Source organism: Dama dama, chromosome 28 (genome assembly GCF_033118175.1).
Source record: "Dama dama isolate Ldn47 chromosome 28, ASM3311817v1, whole genome shotgun sequence".
Classification (NCBI taxonomy): Eukaryota; Metazoa; Chordata; class Mammalia; order Artiodactyla; family Cervidae; genus Dama; species Dama dama.
In genome coordinates this window covers 60,029,664-60,054,435 of record NC_083708.1, presented here as the reverse complement: position 1 = coordinate 60,054,435, position 24,772 = coordinate 60,029,664, and the positions used below count along the sequence as shown (strand labels likewise).

The following is a 24,772-nucleotide window of genomic DNA, read 5'->3' as shown; positions in this document are numbered from 1 at the left end:
TAGACTCACTGATATTTACTTTATGCTTTGGTGATAATCCAACACTATTTCGTTGATCAAATTGTTCAGCTTTAACCACTGGGAACTCTTCAAGTTAACTTCTCTGTCCCTTTGACATATCCCCATGGTTGTGGGTTATGTTTTTGAGTACTTCCTTGTTTTCTGTTTCTACAAGATGCTCCAGGTTTATTCTGCATAATTCTTGCTCCAGTCCTAGAATCAGCTATTTCTCCAAGGAACCTTAGTTCAGCAGAACAAACTCTGTTTACTCTGAGCAGAGTAAAAAAATGTATGTAGGTATAATTAATCTGTGTGTGTACACATATTTATAAATGTGTATGTGGCCAGTTGTATCTATATTAAACTATATGTGAGAGTTATACGGATGTCTCCAGCTCTAATCTATTGCACCTGGATCATTCTGACCTTCTCTTCTTGATTATCTAACCTCTCATTTCAGAAGAATAGCATATAGTTGGAATCTTACAGTATGTAGCGTTTTCAAACTTGCTTTTTTTTTACTACAGACCATCCGTATATTCCTCTTTCCTTACTCCTAGTATATTTGTAGTAGTTTCAGAATTGATAACCTGTACCCCAGTGGAATCCGTGGACACAGCTCCTCTGCATATCCGTACTGACTCCTCTTGTCCCGTTAGGTGAGCAGACCGTTCTTCCATCGCTTTCAGTGAAGTTCTTTCATCACGTTTGTAAGATAGAATCTTTTGCCATATTCTGCAATCTGTCCTGGGCTTCGCAACCTCCTAAATCATATTCAAATTTGCCTACCTTTGGAGTCCTTCGTGCCGTAAAGTTGTTTGGGTTTTGACCAATGCATATTATCGTGTATCCTCCATTACAGTGTCATACAGGATAGTTTCATTGCTCTAAAAAAGATTAACTAACTGTGCTTCACCTATTCAACCCTCTCCTGAACAGATGACAATTACTTATCCACATTTATGGACTTTTCAGTCTACCTTCATTCATTTAACAATATGCATGTAACATTTATCTATGTATTAGAGTGACTTAGTAGCTCATTCAAAAAAAAGTTGCTGAATTATATTCCATTGTAAGAATGTACCACAGTTTGTTTATCCATTCACCTATTAAAAGACATCTTGTTTTCTACCAGTTTTTGGCATTTATGAATATAACTGCTATAAATATTTGCATACACATTTTTGTGGATAAATTTTCAGATCAGTTGGGTAAATAGCTAGGAGAAAGATAGTATATTTTGCTTTGTGAGAAGCTGCCCAACTATAGCATTCTGCAGGCTGTTCTAAATTCTCACTGGTAGTTGATTTTATCTATTTTGGGAATTTTCAGTTCAGTTGCTCAGTCATGTCCGACTCTCTGCAGCCCCAGGAACCACAGCACGCCAGGCCTCCCTGTCCATCACCAATTCCCAGAGTCCACCCAAACCCATGTCCATTGAGTCGGAGATGACATCCAACCATCTCATCCTCTGTTGTCCCCTTCTCCTCCTGCCTTCAATCTTTCCCAGCATCAGGGGCTTTTCCGATGAGTCAGCTTTTCACATCAGGTGGCCAGCCATTCTGATAGGTGTGTCATGATATCCCATTGCTTTGTGTTTCTCTACAGACAGATGATTGTGACCATCTTTTCATGTGAATAGTTACCAGCTGTATATTTTATTGGGAGAAGGATCTGTTTATATATTCTGCTCTTTTAGTTGAGTTTTTTGTTTTTGGTGTTTTTTACTGGCGTATAGTCGGTTTACAATGCTGTGTTAGTTCCCGCTGTACAGGAACGTGAACCGTTCGTACATACATATGTGTATTCATACACGTAGCCTCCGTTCACACACGTAGCCCCCGTTCACACACACAGCCCGCGTTCGCACACGTAGCCTCCGTTCGTGCACGTAGCCCCGTTCGCGCACGTAGCCTCCGTTCGCGCACGTAGCCCCGTCCACGCACGTAGCCTCTGTTCATGCACGTAGCCCCCGTTCATGCACGTAGCCCCGTTCGCGCACGTAGCCCCCGTTCGCGCACGTAGCCTCCGTTCACGCACGTAGCCCCCGTTCACGCACGTAGCCCCGTTCGTGCACGTAGCCCCCGTTCACGCACGTAGCCCCTGTTCGCGCACGTAGCCCCCGTTCGCGCACGTAGCCCCTGTTCGCGCACGTAGCCTCCGTTCATACACGTAGCCCCCGTTCACGCACGTAGCCCCGTTCACGCACGTAGCCCCTGTTCGCGCACGTAGCCTCCGTTCACGCACGTAGCCCCCGTTCACGCACGTAGCCCCGTTCACGCACGTAGCCTCTGTTCACGCACGTAGCCCCCGTTCATGCACGTAGCCCCCGTTCATGCACGTAGCCTCCGTTCGTGCACGTAGCCCCTGTTCGCGCACGTAGCCCTTGTTCACGCACGTAGCCTCCGTTCATACACGTAGCCCCCGTTCACGCACGTAGCCCCGTTCACGCACGTAGCCCCTGTTCACGCACGTAGCCTCCGTTCGCGCACGTAGCCTCCGTTCACGCACGTAGCCCTGTTCACGCACGTAGCCTCCGTTCATACACGTAGCCCCCGTTCATGCACGTAGCCCCCGTTCATGCACGTAGCCCCCGTTCGCGCACGTAGCCCCCGTTCGCGCACGTAGCCCCGTTCACGCACGTAGCCTCTGTTCATGCACGTAGCCCCCGTTCACGCACATAGCCCCGTTCATGCACGTAGCCCCTGTTCGCGCACGTAGCCCCCGTTCGCGCACGTAGCCCCCGTTCACGTACGTAGCCTCTGTTCATACACGTAGCCCCGTTCACGCACGTAGCCCCTGTTCGCGCACGTAGCCCCCGTTCGCGCACGTAGCCCCCGTTCGCGCACGTAGCCTCGTTCGCGCACGTAGCCCCCGTTCACGCACGTAGCCCCTGTTCGCGCATGTAGCCCCCGTTCGCGCACGTAGCCCCCGTTCACATACGTAGCCCCTGTTCGCGCACTAGCCCCGTTCACACACGTAGCCCCCGTTCACGCACGTAGCCCCGTTCACGCACGTAGCCCCGTTCGCACACGTAGCCCCCGTTCGCACGCGTAGCCCCCGTTCGCGCGCGTAGCCCCTGTTCGCGCACGTAGCCCCCATTCGCGCACGTAGCCCCGTTCACGCACGTAGCCTCTGTTCATACACATAGCCCCCGTTCACGCACATAGCCCCGTTCACATACGTAGCCCCTGTTCGCGCACTAGCCCCCGTTCACACACGTAGCCCCCGTTCACGCACGTAGCCCCGTTCGCACACGTAGCCCCCGTTCGCGCACCTAGCCCCCGTTCGCGCGCGCAGCCCCCGTTCACGCGCGTAGCCCCCGTTCGCGCGCGTAGCCCCCGTTCGCGCGCCTAGCCCCCGTTCGCGCACCTAGCCCCCGTTCGCACACGTAGCCTCGTTCACGCACGTAGCCCCCGTTCGCGCGCGTAGCCCCCGTTCGCGCGCGTAGCCCCCGTTCGCGCACCTAGCCCCCGTTCGCGCGCGTAGCCCCCGTTCGCGCACCTAGCCTCCTTTTCGGCTCCTGTTCCCATGTGGGTCACTGCAGAGTTGAGTGGAGTCCCCTGCGCCGTGCGGCAGGTCTCTGTAACTGGCCTGTGTTATGTATGGTAGAGTGTATGTGTCTACCCCAGTCTCCCGGTTTATCCCCCGCCTTTCCCCCTTGGTAACTGTAAGACTGTCTTCTACATCTGTGACTCTTCCAGTTTTGTAAATAGCTTTATCTGTACTCTGTTTATTTTAGAGTCCACATGTAAGCGATGCCATGATACTTGTCTCTCTGACTTGCTCAGTATGACAATTTCTCGGTCACCCGCGGTTCCTTTTTGTTGCGGTTTGATACAGGTCCTTCAGCAGGTAGCAGCTTGGCGCATATCTCCATTTACTCTGTGACTTGTCATTTTTCTTCACAGTGCCTTGCAGAGGGCAGAAGTTTTAAATTTTAATAAAGTCCAACTTTTTTTTTTTTTTTTTCTTTCATGGATTGTGCTTTTGTTTTATCTAAAAATAATCACCAAACCCAAGATCATATAGATTTTTCTCCTCTTATCTTCTGGACCCTGGAGAAGGAAATGGCAACCCACTCCAGTATTCTTGCCTGGAAAACCCCATGGACAGAGGAGCCTGGCACGCTACAGTCCATGGGGTTGCAAAGAGTTGGACACGGCTGAGCGACTTCGCTTCATCTCCTGGAAGTATCATATTAATAGTTTTGCGTTATGTATTTTGGTCTGTGATACATTTTGAGATAATTTTTGTAAAAGTGTAACCTAATTTATGTTTGGTGAATCTTTCTTGGTTCTTAACAGTCACTTTTATTTCCTGAACACTCACAAGTCATATTTTTAATGTATTAATTTTAAGGCTCTTAGGAATATATTTATTCCTTTAATCTACAGTTTGCAAAATGTACCTAAGTCCCATTTTGAAAATTATATTTTCCCATCTGTTTCCATTTGCTCCATTGTTCTATCCTTTTCAATCTAAAGGTTATTATCAGACCCACCATTCTCTCTGTCCTCATAAACAATGAATAATCAAACCCAAGGAGCAGAGACCCTTCTCAAGAAGCTACCCACCTGCACCAGTTTGATTACATCCAGCGTATTCGGACGCTGCTTGTTGAGCTGCTCACTGCGTCTGACACTGTTTCAGCCCCATGGAGTGTACCCTGCCGGCTGCCTCTGTCCGTGGGTTCCCCTGGCAAGGATTCTAGACTGAGTTGCCGTTTGCTTTTCTGGAAGCTCGCGTTGCCGGCAGACTCTTTACCACTGAGCCGCCAGGGCAGTCCAGTCGGTGAGCTGGGGGCCATCTTTCCAGTGACAGTTTGCAGAGGTCAGTACCAGGTGCCGACATTGATGGTGTATGCATCCTTGGTCCTGACCCTGCTGTTTTTTCTTTTTTTGTATATGTCGTTATTGTAAAAATCTAAACTCTGAAAGAGCGCCCTACTAACAGTTACACTGAATTCCTTCAGCCCTTTCCCTTTTATTTTGGAATAATTTGCAGTTGCATAAATTGTATTTTTACCAGCTTGCCAATTCTTTCTTGAATCCTAAGGCCTGTGGTTCATTTTTTGTTTTTTGAACTCCTTGGTGCTCAAAGGAAATTTCTAAAGCTTAAGATTTTCCACAGTACTTACAAATCCTTCAGAGCTTTGTGAGAAAATAAGTCTTTATTTCAGTAATAAACTTGGCATTTTAAAATAAACAGGAAAAACATGCTGCTTGGTTTACCAGATATTAGCATACCTACGATGTGATAATATTTTAAAGGAAGAGATGGGAGGAGAGAACAGATGAAATGAGCCAGATGTGATTACATGCAGCTGAATTTGTTTTCCGATAGAAATCTCTAGTTCTTTGACTTGTTGAAACTTTTCCTGTATTTTTTATGGGCCTGTGTATATCTTCACCTGTATATTATATGTATAGAATACCAAAATGGGTGATTCTGAAACCTACACTTAAATATGTTGACAGTTTTTTTGAGTGTTAAAACATTTCTTATACAAAATCACTAAAAAGAACATCTTGTAGATTATACATGAAATAAGCTTAAGAAATACAGTTCTCCTAACCATTTCTATTTGGTTTTTTTTTTTTTTTTTTAAGTTAAAATTATTTTGCCTTCTCTCTCTTTTGCTCTTACTGACCTTGTCTTGTTATAAAAAATAAATAGAACATTTTGGATTTTATTTTTAAAAATCACTGCTAAATTAGATTGCCCTCTGTGTACATTTTACTTGGATCAGTGACTCTGGATAGAATTAAGCTGATGGAATTTAACTGCAGTAAAATTGTAGAAGTGTTCACTTTCCCATTTCAGACTGAGGTTTTATTTTGCATTTTGTTAACCTGAATTATATTCTACTGTTATATAACTAGATATATGGTGACCACCAAGATTTTATTTTTACTATTAATGATTTTAAGACAAAAACTTACTGGCTTTTCTAAACATCCTAGAAAAATTCATTGTTTCTGTTCTGAGTCTGATTTCATTATCATGTTACATGGATAAAGACATGAGAATTCAATTAAATGTAATAGTAATAATTAAATCTTATTCCACAAGAAAGTTTTAGGGTTACTTACTTACCTTTGTTGTCGTTGGTCAGTTGCTAAGTTGTGTCTGACTCTTTGCAGCCCCATGGACTGTAGCACGCCAGGCTCCTCTGTCTTCCACTATCTCCCAGAGACTCACTAGGTTCATCTGTAACATGGAATTTTTAAAATTTATTTAAATTCTGTTTTATATCAATCATGTCAAAAATCAGTTACGATCATGAAGTTTCAGGCTTAATGACAAAGTAGGCAGTTTAAGCAATTCTGAAATCTTGAGTGAAAAATGCTGTTTCTTGAAATTTAGCTTGTTCTTCCAGGAAAGGGTGAGAGGTTGGGTGAAGGAAGTGTTAAGCTTTTCTTAAATTTCTGAATTTGAATTTTTTGGACTAATAATGCTGAATTGATTTTTTTACTGCATTTTTTTCTTGGGGTAAAAACAAAATAAAATGTATCATTTAGTCATTTTTAAGTGTATTTTTAAGTGTACAGTTTAGTAAGAGTTCAGTAGTGTTTTGTATGTTCATATTGTTTTGAAACAGATCTGCAGAACTTTTTTAATCTTGCAAAAAGATTTTATCACTTGCCAAAGTGATTTTAAACAGTAGCTCCCTCCTTTTCCCATACACCACTCCCAGTCCCTGGCTGGTCGCCATTCTGTGTTTTGTTTCTATGACTCTGACTACTTTAAACACCTGGTATAAGAGGAGTCATACTGCATATTTACCTTTTTGTGACTGGCTTATTTCACTTAGCATGATGTCCTCCACATACAACTTGCTAGTATGTGACAGAATTTCCTTCTGTTTTAAAGGTGAATAATACTACATTATATGTACATGCCACACTTACCTGTCCATTCACCTGTGATGGACATTTGGATCACTTCTGCCTCTTGGCCCTCGTGAGCAGGGTTGCTGTGAGCGTGGGAGTGCAGGTGCCTCTCTGAGACCCTCGTCTGACCTCTTCTGTGACCTCCAGAAGGGGATAGCTACATTTTTTGAGGCACTTCTAGACTGTTTTCCTTAGAGGTTGTATCACTTTATAGTGCTGTCAATAGGACACAGAGGTTACAGTTCCTCTCACCACCCAACATTTATTTTCTCTTTTTGTTTTGTTGTGCTTTTGAAAATAGCCATTCTGAGACAGGTGTGAAATGATATCTCACTGTAGTTTTGATTTGTGTATCATTTTTGGAGAAGTGTCTCTTCATGTCCTTTGCCTATTTTCAATTGGAGTATTTGACTTTTGTTGTTGTTGAGTTATAGGAGTTCTTTACATGTTCTGAACATTAACCTCTTATCACATATAATTTGCAAATATTCTCTCCCATTGTGTAAGTTGCCTTTTTACTCTGTTGATTCTGTCCTTTGATGTAGGAAGTTAACTTCAATGTAGTCTTATTTTTTTGTTGTTCTTGGCTAACCGTTGGTATCATACCTAATCATTCATTGCCAAGTCCAGTTCTTGAAGCTTTTCCCCATTGTTTTCTTCTATAAATTTTATAGTTTTGGGTATTATATTTAGGTCTTTAGTTCATTTCATATTTTTTTATATGGTATAAGAGTTTAATTTTATTCTTTTGCATGTGAATATCCAGTTTACCCAGCACCATTTGTTGAAGAGACTATCGTTTCCTATTTTGAGTGGTCTTGCCACCTGGTTGAAGATTATTTGATCATTTAGTGAGGGTTTCTTTCTGAGCTTTTTCTATTCTGTTGCATTGCCTGTATTGCTGTCTGTTACGCCACTTTTGATTGTTTTGTAGTCCATTTGAAGTGAGGAAGTGTGAGACCTCCAACTTCGTTCTTTTTCAGAATTGTTTTGGCTGTTTGGGATTCCTTGAGACTGTATATGAGTTTTAGGGTCAGTTTTTCTATCTCTTCAAAATAGCCATTCAGTTTCGTTGGGATTACATTGACTCCATAGCCTGCTTTGGGTTGTTGGACATCTTAACCACATTAAGTCTTCAAATCCATGAACATGGGGTTCCTTGCGTTTCCCTGTGTCGTCTTTAATTTCTTCAGTAATGTTTAATTTCGTGCAGAGCTTCCCTGGTGACTCAGGCAGGAAAGAATCTGCCTGCCGTGTGGAAGGCCTGGGTTCAGTCCCTGGGTCGGTAAGATCTCTGGAGAAGGTAATGGCTACCCACTCCAGTATTCTTACCTGGAGAATCCCATGGACATAAGAATCTGGTGAGCTGTAGTCCATGGGGTCGCAAAGAGTCGAACATGTCTGAGCGACATGAATTCAAATTATCTGTTTGCTTCCCAGGCGGCACTAGTGGTAAAGAACCCACCTGCCAATACAGGGGACCAGAGAAGCTCGGGTTCAGCCCCTGGGTTGGGAAGATTCCCTGGAGGAGGGCATGGCAACCTGTTCAGTATTCTTGCCTGGAGACGCCATGGACAGAGAAGCCTGGCAGGCTACCCTTCACAGAGTTGCAAAGAGTTAAGAGTTGGAGATGCCTGAAGCTACTTAGCGCACACCCAGTGGTTATCGGTCTCGCTGTACAAGTGTTTCACTCTCTTGGTCAGGCCTGCTAAGCACTTTGTTCTTTTTGTTGCTATTATAAATGGAATTGTTTTCTGAATTACCTTTTCAGTTTGTTCATCATTAGTGTATAGAAATGCGTCTTGTTTTTGTGTTCTGGTTTTGATATCCTGCAACTTCACTAAATTTATTTAGTGTGTGTGTAATCTTTAGGATTTTCTATCATCTGCATTCAGATGATATTATTTCTTCCTTTTTATTTTGGATGCCTTTTTACTTCTTGCTCAAATGCTGAATCGATCTTAAGAGAAAATAATTTTTTTTTTAATGGAATAGGTGATGCAGATTTATGAAGGTCATGATGGGAATTTTAGGACTTACCATTTGAACGCAAAGGAAAACCACTTGGAAATTTTAACTGGGAAAAGAGAATTGAGTATGTTCTTCAGAGCAGGGGGGAAAAGCATCCTGAGTCCTAGCAGAGATGTGTTAGAAAGACTAGCAGAATGCAACAGGGTCATCTGAGAGATTTAACAATTTTGGCTGGGAGAAGGGGGTGAATGGTAGGTGTATAGGTGGAGAAAAATGAATGGGGTTAAGTATTTAGGAGTTGGAAATAACAGGATTATATGGTGAACTGTAGGTTAGGATAAGAAGGAGGAACAAGGGAGAAGAGGAAAATTTCACACCACCTTTTAGTTCTCTTTAGTTTTATAACACATATTGTGGCATAGATATTTTTGTATGCAGTGTTTGAGATGATTGGGAACCAGCTAGCTGGAGATGCTGCAAGGGGAATTATGTGCAAATCTGAGTGTGGAGATAGACACTCGGTAAATAGATTTGACTCCACTTTGGGGGGAGTCCAGAACTAAGTCCTACAATTTTGGTGTATGGTACATGATCAGTTAATATTTATATAAAGATTTATCACAAATATTCAGCTTACATATTGTAATAGTTTAAAAATTAATTCTATCTTTCATGTTTTTCTTTTTACTATTATGTAAGTAGCATTTTATGGAAAGAAGGCCATTATTACTTTAATTGAACTGACAGTATCACTCATTTACATTGCCATTGTAGGTCATCCAGATCTCTTGATACGCTTGAATGTAGTAAATAAAAACTGCTTTTTCCTCCCAAGTACATAAATTACACAGAAAATAGATAAAAAGGCTACCCAAGTAAAATTCAATGTATTTTATAGTTTTCTGGGATAGAGGGTGGAGAAAGCAGGGTAGGGAGTGAAATTTGATGTGACTAGCTACTCAAGGATAAAGATAAAGCTTTTTTTCAATAGTCTGATAATCTTTGATGTGCTGTTATAACTTTGTAAGGAACACATGTCCTGGATTGGAGAGAAATAGAGAAACATATAGAGGAATGGGGGAAAGGAAAGCAGGTAAAAGGAAGATGGAGAAGGAGGAGGAAGAATGTGGGGAGTGAGTTTCCCTCCCATAGGGGGAGGTTCTGAATAGAGTGTTAAATGAAATCTACTTTTGATCCATTTGAACCATGAGCTTCAGAATACATAATTACTTTCCTCTGAAGACGAATGCTACTTCACAGCTCTGTTACTTAAAGTGCTGTTCTAACGAGCAGTAGGCACACTAGCTAAAGAGGAATTTTATTTTTCTCATTGCACCACTGTGTTAAGGTGGAAGTTTGCAGGACTGGTCTGCTTCTGGTTCCAGTTCTGTGATAACTGGGTTTATGACCCTAGGAAGTCGTTTGCCTTCCGTGAGCCTCAGTTTACTCATCTGCCCAACGATGGAGCTGGACAAAACGATCTGTGAAGCTCCTTCCGCTCTAATGTTCTGTATTTCTTTGAAATCTGTTTTGCGCTAAGTGTGGCAATGGTTTCCCATTGTTTAAAAACACACACACAAATATGTCTTTGCAATGTATAGTAACATATTCTACTCTACTTGAATTAGTACAGAAATTATTTTGTGTAATTTGTCATTCTAACTACATGCTGCTCTTTGAGATTTTAGGGACTGTTTGAAATTCTATTACCATTAGTTTCATTTAAAAGTTGCCACCTTTAAATAATTTCTTTGCTATGATCTTCAGAGTTCACCGAGTATGAGTTTTTGTGGGAGTATGTGAAATAATTCCCAGGCTTTTTACCGCTGGTGTTTTTTGGAACCTCAGGCTGTTTCTTAAAGTCCATAACTTATAGCCAGAATATCTTTTTTTAAAAACTCTTATTTCCTTAGTGTTTTCATTGAAAATCTTTACAGATTTTGCTTTGGCTATTGAGCTAAGCTATGAAAGGATATTTGCAGTGTAATTGTCCTAACAGAATCATGTGATATTGAAAAGAAAAGTAATGCCCTATGTATGTCAGACATACCATCAGAGGTACCATAGGGTTATACAAATAGTGTTATTTCTTTGTGTTTAGTCTTTATATATATATATATATATATATATATTTTTTTTTTTTGGTGTAGTTTAATGTGTAAAGAATAGAGAGTAGCAGGAATAAGGTCTAGACTTCAAGAAAAGAATGAAATTTGGGATCCTGTATTAAATTGCTTATGTGCTCATGGTTTTAATACTGAGGAGCTTTGATCATACTATTTTATAGAAGAATATTTTCATAGTGGAGTATAGGTAGAGCCAAAGTTACTAAATGGTAGCAAAGGATATTTACAGAGAGGAAGAACATCTTTTATTTTCCATGTTCTAACCCACAAATTACTTCCTAGACATGTTTTCCAGTCCTTTCACAAGTTGAGAAGTCTTGTTTTATTTATAGGACATATAAAATTTTATCACTTGAAAGTCTTCCAAGGGTTGTTGGCTAGCCATCACCAAGTAAACTTTTAAGCACCATTTTCATCCTGGTAAAGAAAACTTAAGGAAAAGTTTAAATTTGTGTTTGTTAAATTTTAAAATTTCCTTCACAAATTAGAAAAAAAAGTTAAATTCTTCCTTGTAGTTGATCAGACAAGCACTCAGAAATTCAAAGTTTGAACAGAATGAATATTTATTATACATTAGTGGGTCTTAAGCAAGTGTTGAGGTTTATTGGTTGATACTTTGAAAACCTAGAGAACTTTCAGCAGACTACCCTCCAACCCCTCATTTTTCCATAGATAATTTAAATTTGTCCTAAGACTCCTATTAAGGCAAGATAGCGCTTCCCTGATGGCGCAGCAGTGTAGAATCCACATGCAGTGCAGGAGCCGCAGAAGATGCGAGTTCCACCCCTGGGTCAGGAAGATCCCCTGGAGGAGGAAATGGCAACCTACTGCAGTATTTTTGCCCGAAAAATCGCATGGACAGGGGAGCCTGGCGGGTTGCAATCCATGGGGTCGCACAGAGTCAGACACGACTGAGCATGCATGCGCAGACTTCACCTTTTAAAATGAAAATACATCAACAGAATTGAACACAATATTAGTTGAATTTCATCTTCTAGAATACCCAAACATCCTTTTGGGGTTACCCATATAAGAATCCTCCTGCCATTGCAGGAAATGCCAAGAGAGACAGGTTCAATCCCTGGGTCGGTAAGATGCCCTGGAGTAGGAAATGGCAACCCGCTTCAGTATTGGCTGGAATATTTGATGGGCAGAGGAAACTGGCGGGCTGTAGTCCATGGGATTGCAAAAAGTCAGGCGTAGCTGAGGGACTGTGCATATACACATATAAGTGTGTAATGCCCTTGCCCTGCAAATGTCTAGAAATGCTAACCCCTGATATTCAAGAATAAAAGCTGTGGGAGAAAGAATATAATTTTAATAACACCAACTCAGAATTCAGTGCAAAATTATTTTTATAATCAGGAATTCGACTCACCTCATTGTAAATCATTGTAAATAGTACTTTAAGGGGCTAAAGTATTTAATACAACTCTAAAAAATTAACTACATGATCATCTTCTGCTTATAAGATCAAGTATTTTGTGATAGTCTGAGAATGATAGAAAATTGCAACAACAAAAAAGTTTAGTTTCTGTGCTTTAAACAAATATTCCTTGTAAGTATTTGTATTGCAAATGAACTATTTACCAAATGTTAATAATCTATTATGTCTTGTTTTTTAAAGTGAATGAATTTTTAGCTTTTGAGGGTCCCATCTTGTTGGATATGAGAATTAAACATCTAATCAAAACAAATCAGTTAAGTCAAGCAACTGCTCTAGCAAAGCTGTGTTCTGACCATCCAGAGATTGGTACAAAAGGTAGTTTTAAGCAAACTTACCTTGTCTGTCTTTGTACATCATCACCAAATGAAAAGTTAATCGAAGAGGTGAGTATGTTTTCTTTTGTTAGTAGTTATTTTTTAAGTAAAGCTAATAATTTTTAATTATATTAGAATGTCTTTGACTTCCTTTTCTTTTAAATAGTGAAGAGCCATTGTTATCAGTGTTAAATTTTGATGTGCTCTTAGATAGTGATTGTAAGCAGCTTTCAGGATTCTATGTAAACATTTCACCTGGCTTCTACTTTAAATAAGTTGGCTCTTTTTTATCAGAAAGATGGTGGTAGCTTAATTTAGCTAGCATTTTATATTAGTGTTCGGGCTTTAATTTCAGTTTTACCTGACTTCACAATACTTGCAGATTTTATTTTAACTAAGTAACTTTAAAAAATTTATATGTCTTCCCCCTAATAATACTCTCTCTCTCTCCCTCTGTATACATATATATCTCTATATCTGTCTATCTATATATATATTTATTTGCATAGTTTAAATTTGCATATTTAGTTTTTCTTTGTAAGACCAGTGATTGTGTTTTTTTTCACTTCTAGTTGGCAGAAAGCATAGTATTCATGTATTTGTGTATTTTATACTACAGATTTCTAAAAGTAGAATCGTAATCCAAATGGAATTTTACATCTTAGAGGACTCATAATTCCAAAATGAAGTTGAAGACTGGGTAGGAGAATTGAAAGTTGTTGATCAAAAAAAGCAGAATATGTATATAAAGAGAATAGATAAAACTATAATAATACATTGGACAGTGATGTGTATATATGTCTTATATGTCTAATATAAGTATCCTTTGATTCTAGAGCGGTAGCGAATGGAGAACAAAGGGATTGTGGGACAGATTTTAGGATATGCAAAGGGAAAAGCTGAAATAAGAGAGAGAGGGGACAATTAACAGAGGTGCACGATCCCCTGAGTAGATGGAGACTGTAGTCAGAATCCAGAAGAAAGATAACCTCTGACAGAAAGCTAAATGCCCACATGAGGTTAAAGGTTGGAATTATAATGGTGATTGTGTGATTTTTCTTGAGAATAGAAAATAAAGAGGAAGATGATAGCCTTGGACCAAGATGAGAAGCCTGTTGTGTATGTTTTGGATAATGAGGATCCTGGGAAGAGTGATGCAGTTTCTAGACCGGATGAAGTAGAGCCAAGGGCTCTGGCTTAGGATATGTCATTAGTTTGGATATTAGCTATTTTTCTCTTTAGTGTTTCTCTTTTATCTCAGGTAATGGCTTTTTCCTCGCTGTAATAGGAGCTAAATAGAGGATTGAAATTTTCTTATTAGTCAAGAATAACTCTGTAGACAACTTCATTGGCAGATGTATAAAGTTTCTTGAGATACAGCCTTTGAAATGTGACATTTTTTAGTCCTTAAATAGTTATTATGATATTGCATCCTATGTATTTTTCAGCTTCATTTAAGTTTTCATTATCAGTTCAGTCCCAACCCTTAATTAAGTCTGTCCGTCTGCTCATCCTTCCTTCAGCAGATTTTTATTAAGTAAATGAAAGATGTCCTCTAAACACCAAGAGGGTTGTAAGTGAGTAAAGGACAGACCCTTAGAAGCGTACCTTCTGGCAGGAAAGGATCTAAAGATAGGGTGGTTACATTAACTTTTAAAGTCCTGTTTGAAGTTGAAGACTATGAATCTGTTATCTCCAGGAAAGTCTCTATTTCTAGCTATCCTGAATAATCAAAAAAATCTTGCAGCATTGAACCTAAATTCCCTCTTGGTTTAATTGTCTGGAGTTAAGTAACAGCAGCCCACTCTGCTGTGGGAGCTCCTCAGGAAAATTCTCTCTGAGGCCCCTGGGTGTCTCTGATGTCATGGGAAGTTGTTTTTTCCTTCTCATTTTAAGCAGGTAACTAAGATACTCCATGTTCTTTAAGCAGAGTACACAGAATCAGTTTCCCCACCAGAAGCGAACCTAGATCAATACTGTAGAACAGAACAGGATATGTGTAAGTCTGACAACGCTCCTTGCTAGGAATCTCTTTTCACTTAGAGATTGTTTGACTATTCTTTTATTTTTCTATTACAAACATATTGATTGTTCCAAGTGAAGTAAATTCTGTCATCCCTTCTGCCCCAAAGAAAGTAATCACTTTGGAGCAACTGCCCAGACATTGCCCCCTTCAGAGGAGGCAGGCGCGCTCCCTCACATGGCCCACTGCAAACATTTCCCTTACCTGCCTGGTTCTTGTAAACACTTGAGGTTTCTACCCATTCTTTAGAGTAGGTGGCAGTAGATACTAGAGTCAGCCACGACCTGGACCTTTAGTCTTTATCCGTGAGCCTGTGAGCAAGAGCTGACTGTTTCTCAGGACCCTTGCACTGTGACAGAAACAACAGCTAGCCCTGGTGGATGGCCGAGGAGCGAGGCTGAGAGGCCAGTGTTTATCTGGCTTCTCTATAAGGGCTGGGCTTTGGCCTGGGTTCTTGGTGTCAGTATAAAAATGAAGTTAGCAGTGTTTATTTTATATTCAGTATTTCTCCTGGTTTTGTTGTCAAAATAAACATGAAAGTAAAATCTACTTTGTCTCTGTTATTTCCCATCTGACCCAAGTAATCATTAAATGTGAAATTTTTTATTTCTAATATTTTTACATATAAACATTCTTTAAACATACACACATCCTGGCTGATAGGGACTTTTCCTGCTTTTAGTATGGACATCTTTCCATGTCATTTCTTATAAATCAACCTCATTCCTTCTCATGGCTGCATAATTCCATAGTATAGATTTTTAATTAACATTTTAGTCAAACTAGAGGACATTTAAATTGTTGCCTGGTACTTAGTGATACATCCTTTCATTCTTCTTGGGGGTACACTGGTGAGGTAAATTTCTATAAGTAGAATTACTGAATCAAAGAACCTACACATCTTAAATCGGGCCATGCTACCATCCCCCCCCCAAAAAAAGGTTGTGAGTTATGCTCCCATAAACAGTTATGAAATTTTTTATTCCCTAACACTATAGATTATTTGTCTTTTAAATCTAGCCCAAGATGTTGCTACTCTGAGAGTTAAAAAAAAAAAAAAAGTAGCTAATTATTTTAGTGTGACAGGTTTACGATTTAAGTCCTTTTCTGAATGGAGGAAAGCAATTTTATTTTGATAAGCAAAAAGCTTCTCCTGAAATGTATTCAAGCCCATACATTTTAAAAGTGCACTTGGTAAATGTATGTAAAATATGAAGTGTTCTATATTTTTTTAATATCTGGCAGAAGGCTATATTAAAACATAAAAGTCATTATTTGCACTTTTGAAATGATTTTTACACTTTACAAAGGGATTTAGCAAAGGGATGGTGCTAATTGACTTCCAGTGTTTTATTCATATTTTTAAATTTTCTAGTGTTAAATTTTTGCTAATTTTTTCAAAGCAATACAGAATAGATATCTGTAATATACAAATAGTCTCTATATTGGTAGTATATTGATAATCCTTACTTTATGCTGCCTTGGATTATAAAATATAGTTCTTGCTCATTGATGGCTAAAGTTGACCTATGTTTCACTTGCACAGTTTTAATTCAGCCATTGATTAGGTTTCAGTTTCTCTATAGTGTCCTATTTTTTTTTTTCAAGTGGGGTATCTATATTAGGGAAATGAGTAGTGCATAGTAAAAATTGCTTCCTTAGCATACCAATAAAAAGTGAAATATAATTGAATATAGCAGATGTTTCAGTTAGTATGTTGTATATTTGTGGATTTATAGGAGCTGCCTTTGTTGGTTTTGTATTTTAGATAGATATAAATATATGTTTTATTATTAAGTGTAAGCTAATATAGGTAATATCATTGGAAAAACTAATTTCTTATATATAATGTACATATTTTGCATTATTTAAGCATTCAGTAAGAACACCTTAGGTTTTTAAAAGACATGAAAATTTGATTCAAAATAAATTAGACTTTCATGATGTAAGAATTTTTTAAAACTTGAACTTGTAAAATCAGCATTGATCAATGAAGACCCTCAGTGCGCTTATGTAATATGCTTATGTAGAAGTCTAGAAGAAGCACAGACTTTGAAGCTAGATCTGGTTTGAAATCTTGACTCTGCTAATTAAGCATGCAGCTTTGAGCAAGTAACTTAATTCTCTGCGCCTTGTCTCTAAAAAGAAACAGTCGTGTGTACCAGGCAGGCCACTGCGCTGGGTGAGCAATGCTTCTGAAGAAACGGACACGAATGAATAGTAGAGTAGCTGCTATTTGTTGTTATTACTGACGTCTTACGTGTAAAATGTTTCTAATGCCTGTCTAGTAGAAAAATAAGATTAATAATTACATACACTTATAAAATGTCTAACAATAAATTTAACTTATTGTAGGTATTTGAAAATACTAATTGTATAAATATATATTGTTCAGCCCTTTTTGTGTTTGTTTACGTAGGGTTCCTTATAGATAAAGATCTGTACAAAAGAGGCAGACACAGGAATAATGGAAAATGTACTATGCCAGAGAGTTCCAGGATTTGGGTTTTAGTCATAACTCTTACACTAACTTCATATTTACTTTAAGAAGTGATTGTTGTTAAACACATAGATTCAGAGTGGGGCCTTAGTGTTTCCTGGCTCGATTTAATATGTGAAATGGAACTTCTGAATCTGTCCCCTTGCAGTCTTTATCCTTGTTGTCAAAGGTCAAACCTCAGGATTACCCCATTTCCATTCAGACACTTGTTTAATTCTAAACACCTTACATTTTACACACAGACACACAGACACACACACACACACACTTTTCCTGTACTCAAAAATTAATGAGGAGACACAGAGATTAACAGGGAGATGTATAGTTATCTCTATGGTACATGGGTGCTAATGGTTTGTATTGATCTTCAATTTTTTTTGCCCTTTGACAGTTGTACCATGTTAATTCTGTGGAACACCAGTGATCTATGATTGTGTGCTCTTTGTCACATCTTTATCTTAAAGCAAATCCTTATAGAGATCATAGGTACATTCTGATTGTTTATTGTAGTAAATCATTGTAGTAGAGATATTAAATTTTAATTTTTTAGAAATAAGCAATAGATGTAAGTGCATAATTAAATGAAGCAAGTTGCCTTCATCTAGGTTATACTTATGCATGCATGACTTGACAAGCTTTGAGATGGAATGAATATATATGAAAAGAAAAATAATGGAGATTTATAGAAAACTGAGGTGAGCTTCATTTAAAAGTGGTATAGCTACATAAAATGTTTCATGTTTTATTTTTTTCCCTGCAATGAATAGACACTTTGTTTCTTAGTCTATATCCAGTAAATGTTTCTGTCTTTTTATTCATTCTAATGCTTTTTAAATTACTGGATAAACGGAAAAAAATACAAGTAGCAGCTTTTCTTTTTCAGTATTATAGACCTGATTTAATGGGTAGGTGTTGCTTGTAATTAGCATTAGTTATTTACATATAAATGAATACTTATAAAGGTCTTGAAGATCATTGGTTCTCTGACTTGAAGAAAGATTATTTCTTTAAACAGTAGCCCAGTCATGACAAATTATGAATTGATAATGTATGAGTTAATGAGGTTTTACCATAGAAAATGATCTGTACATACCTAATAAAAATTGTAAAGTATATTACTATATATTCTAACCTAAAACCATTTTATGGCATATTTCTGTATCCTTTCTCTGTAGATTTCAGAAGTTGATTGCAAAGATGCCCTAGAAATGATCTGTAACTTAGAATCTGAGGGTGACGAAAAAAGTGCTCTTGTCTTATGTACTGCATTTTTATCACGTCAGCTTCAACAGGGAGATATGTACTGTGCTTGGTGAGTTGATTTTCTTTTGAAAAGAGAAGGTTTTTAAATAAGATAGATAACAACAGATAGGTTATGCAGATAGCTTAAGAACATATTTTTTAAAATCTTTTTAGTGTTACCAAGACAAAAAAGCTTATTTTCAGATACTATATGCTGTGTAAACTGATTATCAAGTAGTTCATATTATAACTTAAAAATTTTTTTCTGTTAAGAGACCACACAATTCCTCAGTATACCAGTAATGATCATATAATGATCAGTTATGACTAGGAAAATTTTAAATGTTGGAAGATGAAAGAAGGGCTTATTTTATTTAATGCTACAATAAAAATGTTTTCAGATATGGAAGCCACCTTTAATGTATGTATTGTTCCTTTGCATATTGCACACTTTTTGCTATTAATGCATAACTAGGTGCTAGTCATTTACGTGTAGAAATATAGTTCATTTACCCACTTACAAGGTGTCATTCTATAAATACTTCACTAAATTCTTCAATACACATTTCTTCATATGGTACATTCCCTAGTGTGCAAATCTGTTATATATATCATCCTTTGGGAGGATACAGATAGCAGGGATAAATACTTGAGTTAAGTCAAAAAACATAAGATCAGCTGTCTTAAGTTAGTGTTAGCTCACACTGACAATTTATCTGGTCAGTCAACTGTATTGTTAGTCTTCAGTGTTGTACTTGTATCGTGGAAACACAAAAGAAAATTTAGTGTACAGCATTCTGAAATTTAAGAATATTTACCTGAACTGTGAGGGTGAGCTCATGGTAGGAAGTGGCAGTACGGAATTGAGTTGAGATAGAAAAATCAACTCGAAAGCCTGTAAGTAGTTCAGCTGGGGAATTAAAGTTTCCTGTGGATATGGGGCGAGGTGAAAGAAATGTTTGAAGAGGCTGATAGATAGGGTCAGTGATAATGATGTGTTAAATTAGAAGGGCAGTGAACCAAAAAGAATGTTAATTATCCTTTTCATGTATTAACTTTCAAGTTTCAGGAGAGATCAAAGTGGGGAAGTCTTAGAAAAAACTAAAGAGGTGAAAGTGGTCAAGACTAGAGAGACAGATTTTGAAGTCCTCAATATGCAGGTTAAAATCCAGTAGATGAGCAAGTTACTCAAGTGGATGGAAACTGAGGAGCTACTTGGAAAGGCCTATATGGAGAATACTTGAAACAGCAAAGATTTGTGTGGAGTTAACTGTGGAGGACAGAGAGAAATAGGATGATAGGTAAAAGGGTGGAAAATTTCTCAGTTCAGTAGGGTTATTTTCTATGAAAAATACAGTATGATTGCATTTGGAATAAATTTCAAAGTTTATTTTTCAAAGTCTTTTATTTTTTCCACTGCGGTAGCACAGAGCAGTTGTTTTCTTCTGGGTTCTATGTCATCATCGATTCTTAACATTATCTGATGATAAATTATTAGAAGATAGAAATTAAATGCTTTTTAAAAATCATTTTGCCATTGTTGCATTTTATATATACACACATTTTGCATTTCTTATTACTTTTAAAGTTCAGATGTGTGTGTATCTTGTTTAAATGTCGGGTATGTATCTTATTTAAATGTCAGGTGCTTTCCTAGTAAAAGGTAGTGAGTGCTTCTTTGAGATTGAAAAATCTTAATAAAGTGATAAATCATATCTTGATTTTATTTAATAAGTCTCTAGAAAATTGAGGGTCTTTTTCTTTTAAACTTCATTCCACATATAGCATTAGAATCTGAAACTAGTTTTAATTTCAAATGTAATTACTAGACAAAGTTCATGATTTTACATTGCACCTCCAACTTACCTTTTTTTTTTTTTTTTTGTCTTTTTAGGGAACTCACTCTCTTTTGGAGTAAATTACAGCAGAGAGTAGAACCATCTATTCAAGTGTACCTAGAAAGATGTCGTCAACTTTCTTTGTTAACCAAGACAGTATATCACATTTTCTTCCTGATTAAAGTTATTAATTCAGAGGTAAGAATGATCAAGGTATCTTAATTTCAGATGTGTAAATTACACATTTAATATGTGGACTTCCAGTGACTTTTATTTCAATTAATGAATTTGAATATTGATTTTATTAGTCCTTAATTTTACTTGATACAGAGAAACTTAAAAATGCAAATGATAGCCAGGGGCTTGCTCTTAGCCTGAAGACAAGCACTGTATACATAATACTCATATTTTATCATTCCACAGTTTTTCTTCTAGGTGTTAACACTGTTTTGATAATTTGGTTCTATATAAATTTAGAAAGTGTAAAAAGAAATATTGCTTCCTTTGCTTGCTGTCTGGCAGATTACAGTATCTAAGATTCCTTCTTCTACAAAAGACCCAGAAATACTTGATGAAATAAAACATTGTTCTTAGTGGTTAGCAGCTTAATTACAAGAATAGTGGGGAATTCCCTAGACTTAAAAAGAAGAGGAATCTCAAAACTGGAGTAGAAACTGAGCTGAGGCTAGGGTTCTCCTAACCTGCTGGGGAGTGGGGTGTGTTAGTACTTGGAGCAGCTTAGGGGTTTGAAGTTTTATATCCACACAGGGATAAGATAAGATATAGCATCTTGGGCCCTTTTTAAGTTGGGGATTTAGAACTGAGTTCCATGTCCCCCACCTCCTTTCCACTAACTTGTAAAGTACTATAATTTCATTGCAAAGTGAACTAGAAAAATGTTACTTGAACACAGATGATGGTCAGAAACCTTGTCCAACTGGACTGTGGGTCAGAGAAGGAAAATGTTTTCACTAGTAAATTGTAACCATAGGTCTGCCTTCACACAGATTTAGGGTCCACATTTACCCTACACTATAACCAGGAATCCCCACATCAAGTGGGTGTCAGGGAAGAAGACCTTTTCCTCTCCCTTTCCTTCTTAGTTATGTTAGCTCTTCTAAGAATTAAACAGACATGGGGCAGATTAACAGGGGAACACCAAGCAAAAGTTTAATAACATATATACTTGGGAGAGGCCCAAGAAAACTAAGTAGCTCGCCAAAATGGCCAAAATCCTCACCTTAAATACCGCTCTCAGTTAAAGACAAAGAGAGAATGTTGGGAGTAGCAGTTTGGGCCTTCGGAGCAAAAGGAGGGAGTTCACATGGAAATGGAAAAGCAAATGCTCGTTGGGTCCTGAAGAAACAAGGAGACATGGTGGACTCTGATCTCCAGGCCCTACAGAGTTTCCTCCACCGTGCCCAACCCATGTTCTTTGCAGATATGTCTGGAAATAGCTGTTACAGGAACAGGCCCTTTTTCTAAATTCTTTTAGTCAATAAAGAGGAGTTTTGGGGGGTAACAAGAAAAACCTCCTTAGTCTTCTGGTTTTTAAAAGTAATCAGCCTAAAATAATCCTCCTGTCAAAGAGACACATTTTGGGGTGGTGGAGTTTGCTCCCCTGCATAAGTAATATTTAAAAAGGAAAGGGTGAAGTCCTGGGCTCGTAAATGCCTGGGATCCCTGGCAGAAGCAAATGAAGAACTGCTTGGGAGGGACGTACCTTCAATACATGATTTCTTTGATAAAGCTCTTCTCAAGATAGGTTCACCATCCAGATTTACAGTGAAAGTGTCAGCCATGGGCAGTTTTTGCAGAGACAGCTAACAGTAGGGTTAAACTTTTTAAAGGATAAAAAGTATAAATAACATATATTTAAAGACATAAATAAATTAACCATCACTGTCTATTAAGTATACAAAACAATCCAACGTGAATGAATTTCAGTAGAAAAAACGATGGAATCATTTGCTTGATTCTTTAAATACAGTCTGATAAATCTATGAAATACATATATTTAAACTTATAAAATAAGGAATGAAAGTGTGAAAAAGAGAGGTCCTATAAAATGACCAAGCAGATTTTAAAAAGAGTCAAAAGAACTTTTAGAAATACAAAAACATAATCATAGACATGAAAACACTTAACAGATGGATTAAACAGCAGATGAGACAAAACTCTAAAGGGCAGTGATCACAGAGATTGCATATGTGTTTCCGTTCATTTACCAGCAAAAATCAGAATCCAGCCTTTACAAAACTAACTTCTTTTGTTATAGTAATCCTTGTAGGAATGCATTTGGTTTCCACTTTAAAAGTACACAAAGACAGCTTCCAAAGGTGCTACCACTGCATGGGGTGGGATGCCAAACAGGTCTTAGGGATCCCTGAAAGCTAGGATGTAGCATGACATGAAGTATTTGTATGTATAATTTTGTTTTTGAAAGTAGGGACCAAAAGACATTCTAACTGTCTTTGATCTTTTAAGATATGTATTTGGTCAGTAAATATTACATGTATCTTTTGTTTTTTTTTTCCTCCTGAAATAATTTCTCTTCATTTTCAGGAGTAAAGAACAGGAATGAGCAGTAGAGGAAAGAACAGGAATGTTTATCTGGTGTGCCCCTTTCCCCTCTGTACCTCAGAGCTCCAGGAGTTGTTGAGAATTGTTGCCCAGCTACTGACATAATGAGTTAGAATAATTATTTCCTTCTTAAATTGTAATTGAGATCTGTAAAGGAAATGGGGCAGATAACTTGGTTCATCATATGATTTATTTTTTCCTAGACCCCTGCAGTCAAAGAGTTGGAAATATACAGCCCTACCTTTAAGGATCTCATATTTGCTGAGACCCATTGCCAGTTGCTTTGTAATACGTCTTTCTTGACTAGTGGGATATCGAGACTGCGGAGACGGGAAAAGCACGAGGCTCAGCACAGTCCCTGGTGCAGAGTAGGCGCTGAGCGGAGGAAGGAGAGGCCCTAACCTGCTTACCTGTGAGTAGGCGCTGAGTGAGGAAGGAGAGGCCCTAACCCGCTTACCTGTGAGTAGGCGCTGAGTGAGGAAGGAGAGGCCCTAACCCGCTTACCTGTGAGTAGGCGCTGAGTGAGGAAGGAGAGGCCCTAACCCGCTTACCTGTGAGTAGGCGCTGAGCGGAGGAAGGAGAGGCCCTAACCCGCTTACCTGTGAGTAGGCGCTGAGCAGAGGAAGGAGAGGCCCTAACCCGCTTACCTGTGAGTAGGCGCTGAGTGAGGAAGGAGAGGCCCTAACCCACTTACCTGTGAGTAGGCGCTGAGCGGAGGAAGGAGAGGCCCTAACCTGCTTACCTGTGAGTAGGCGCTGAGTGAGGAAGGAGAGGCCCTAACCCGCTTACCTGTGAGTAGGCGCTGAGTGAGGAAGGAGAGGCCCTAACCCGCTTACCTGTGAGTAGGCGCTGAGTGAGGAAGGAGAGGCCCTAACCCGCTTACCTGTGAGTAGGCGCTGAGCGGAGGAAGGAGAGGCCCTAACCTGCTTACCTGTGAGTAGGCGCTGAGTGAGGAAGGAGAGGCCCTAACCCGCTTACCTGTGAGTAGGCGCTGAGTGAGGAAGGAGAGGCCCTAACCCGCTTACCTGTGAGTAGGCGCTGAGGGAAGGAAGAGGAGGCCCTAACCCGCTTACCTGTGAGTAGGCGCTGAGTGAGGAAGGAGAGGCCCTAACCCGCTTACCTGTGAGTAGGCGCTGAGTGAGGAAGGAGAGGCCCTAACCCGCTTACCTGTGAGTAGGCGCTGAGCGGAGGAAGGAGAGGCCCTAACCCGCTTACCTGTGAGTAGGCGCTGAGCAGAGGAAGGAGAGGCCCTAACCCGCTTACCTGTGAGTAGGCGCTGAGCGGAGGAAGGAGAGGCCCTAACCCGCTTACCTGTGAGTAGGCGCTGAGTGAGGAAGGAGAGGCCCTAACCCGCTTACCTGTGAGTAGGCGCTGAGCAGAGGAAGGAGAGGCCCTAACCCGCTTACCTGTGAGTAGGCGCTGAGTGAGGAAGGAGAGGCCCTAACCCGCTTACCTGTGAGTAGGCGCTGAGCGGAGGAAGGAGAGGCCCTAACCCGCTTACCTGTGAGTAGGCGCTGAGCAGAGGAAGGAGAGGGCCTAACCCGCTTACCTGTGAGTAGGCGCTGAGGAAGGAAGGAGAGGCCCTAACCCGCTTACCTGTGAGTAGGGGCTGAGCAAGGAAGGAGAGGCCCTAACCCGCTTACCTGTGAGTAGGCGCTGAGCGGAGGAAGGAGAGGGCCTAACCCGCTTACCTGTGAGTAGGCGCTGAGCAGAGGAAGGAGAGGGCCTAACCCGCTTACCTGTGAGTAGGCGCTGAGCGGAGGAAGGAGAGGCCCTAACCCGCTTACCTGTGAGTAGGCGCTGAGCAGAGGAAGGAGAGGCCCTAACCC

General features: G+C 39.5%; 1 protein-coding gene across 5 annotated transcripts in view; it reads left to right on the top strand.

The window, feature by feature from the left end:
* The window catches only part of ZNF292 (zinc finger protein 292), a 99,416-nt gene that overhangs the window by 61,447 nt on the left and 13,197 nt on the right, over positions 1-24,772 (top strand). For 4 of the 5 annotated variants that reach the window (XM_061131740.1, XM_061131742.1, XM_061131741.1 and 1 more), the window contains 3 exons: positions 12,624-12,826; positions 18,456-18,592; positions 20,417-20,558. In XM_061131740.1, the coding sequence (XP_060987723.1) occupies positions 12,624-12,826; positions 18,456-18,592; positions 20,417-20,558 (482 nt within the window). Of the gene's footprint in view, positions 1-12,623; positions 12,827-17,918; positions 17,976-18,455; positions 18,593-20,416; positions 20,559-24,772 lie in introns of those variants that run through there. The other variant, XM_061131744.1, reaches the window with a different exon arrangement.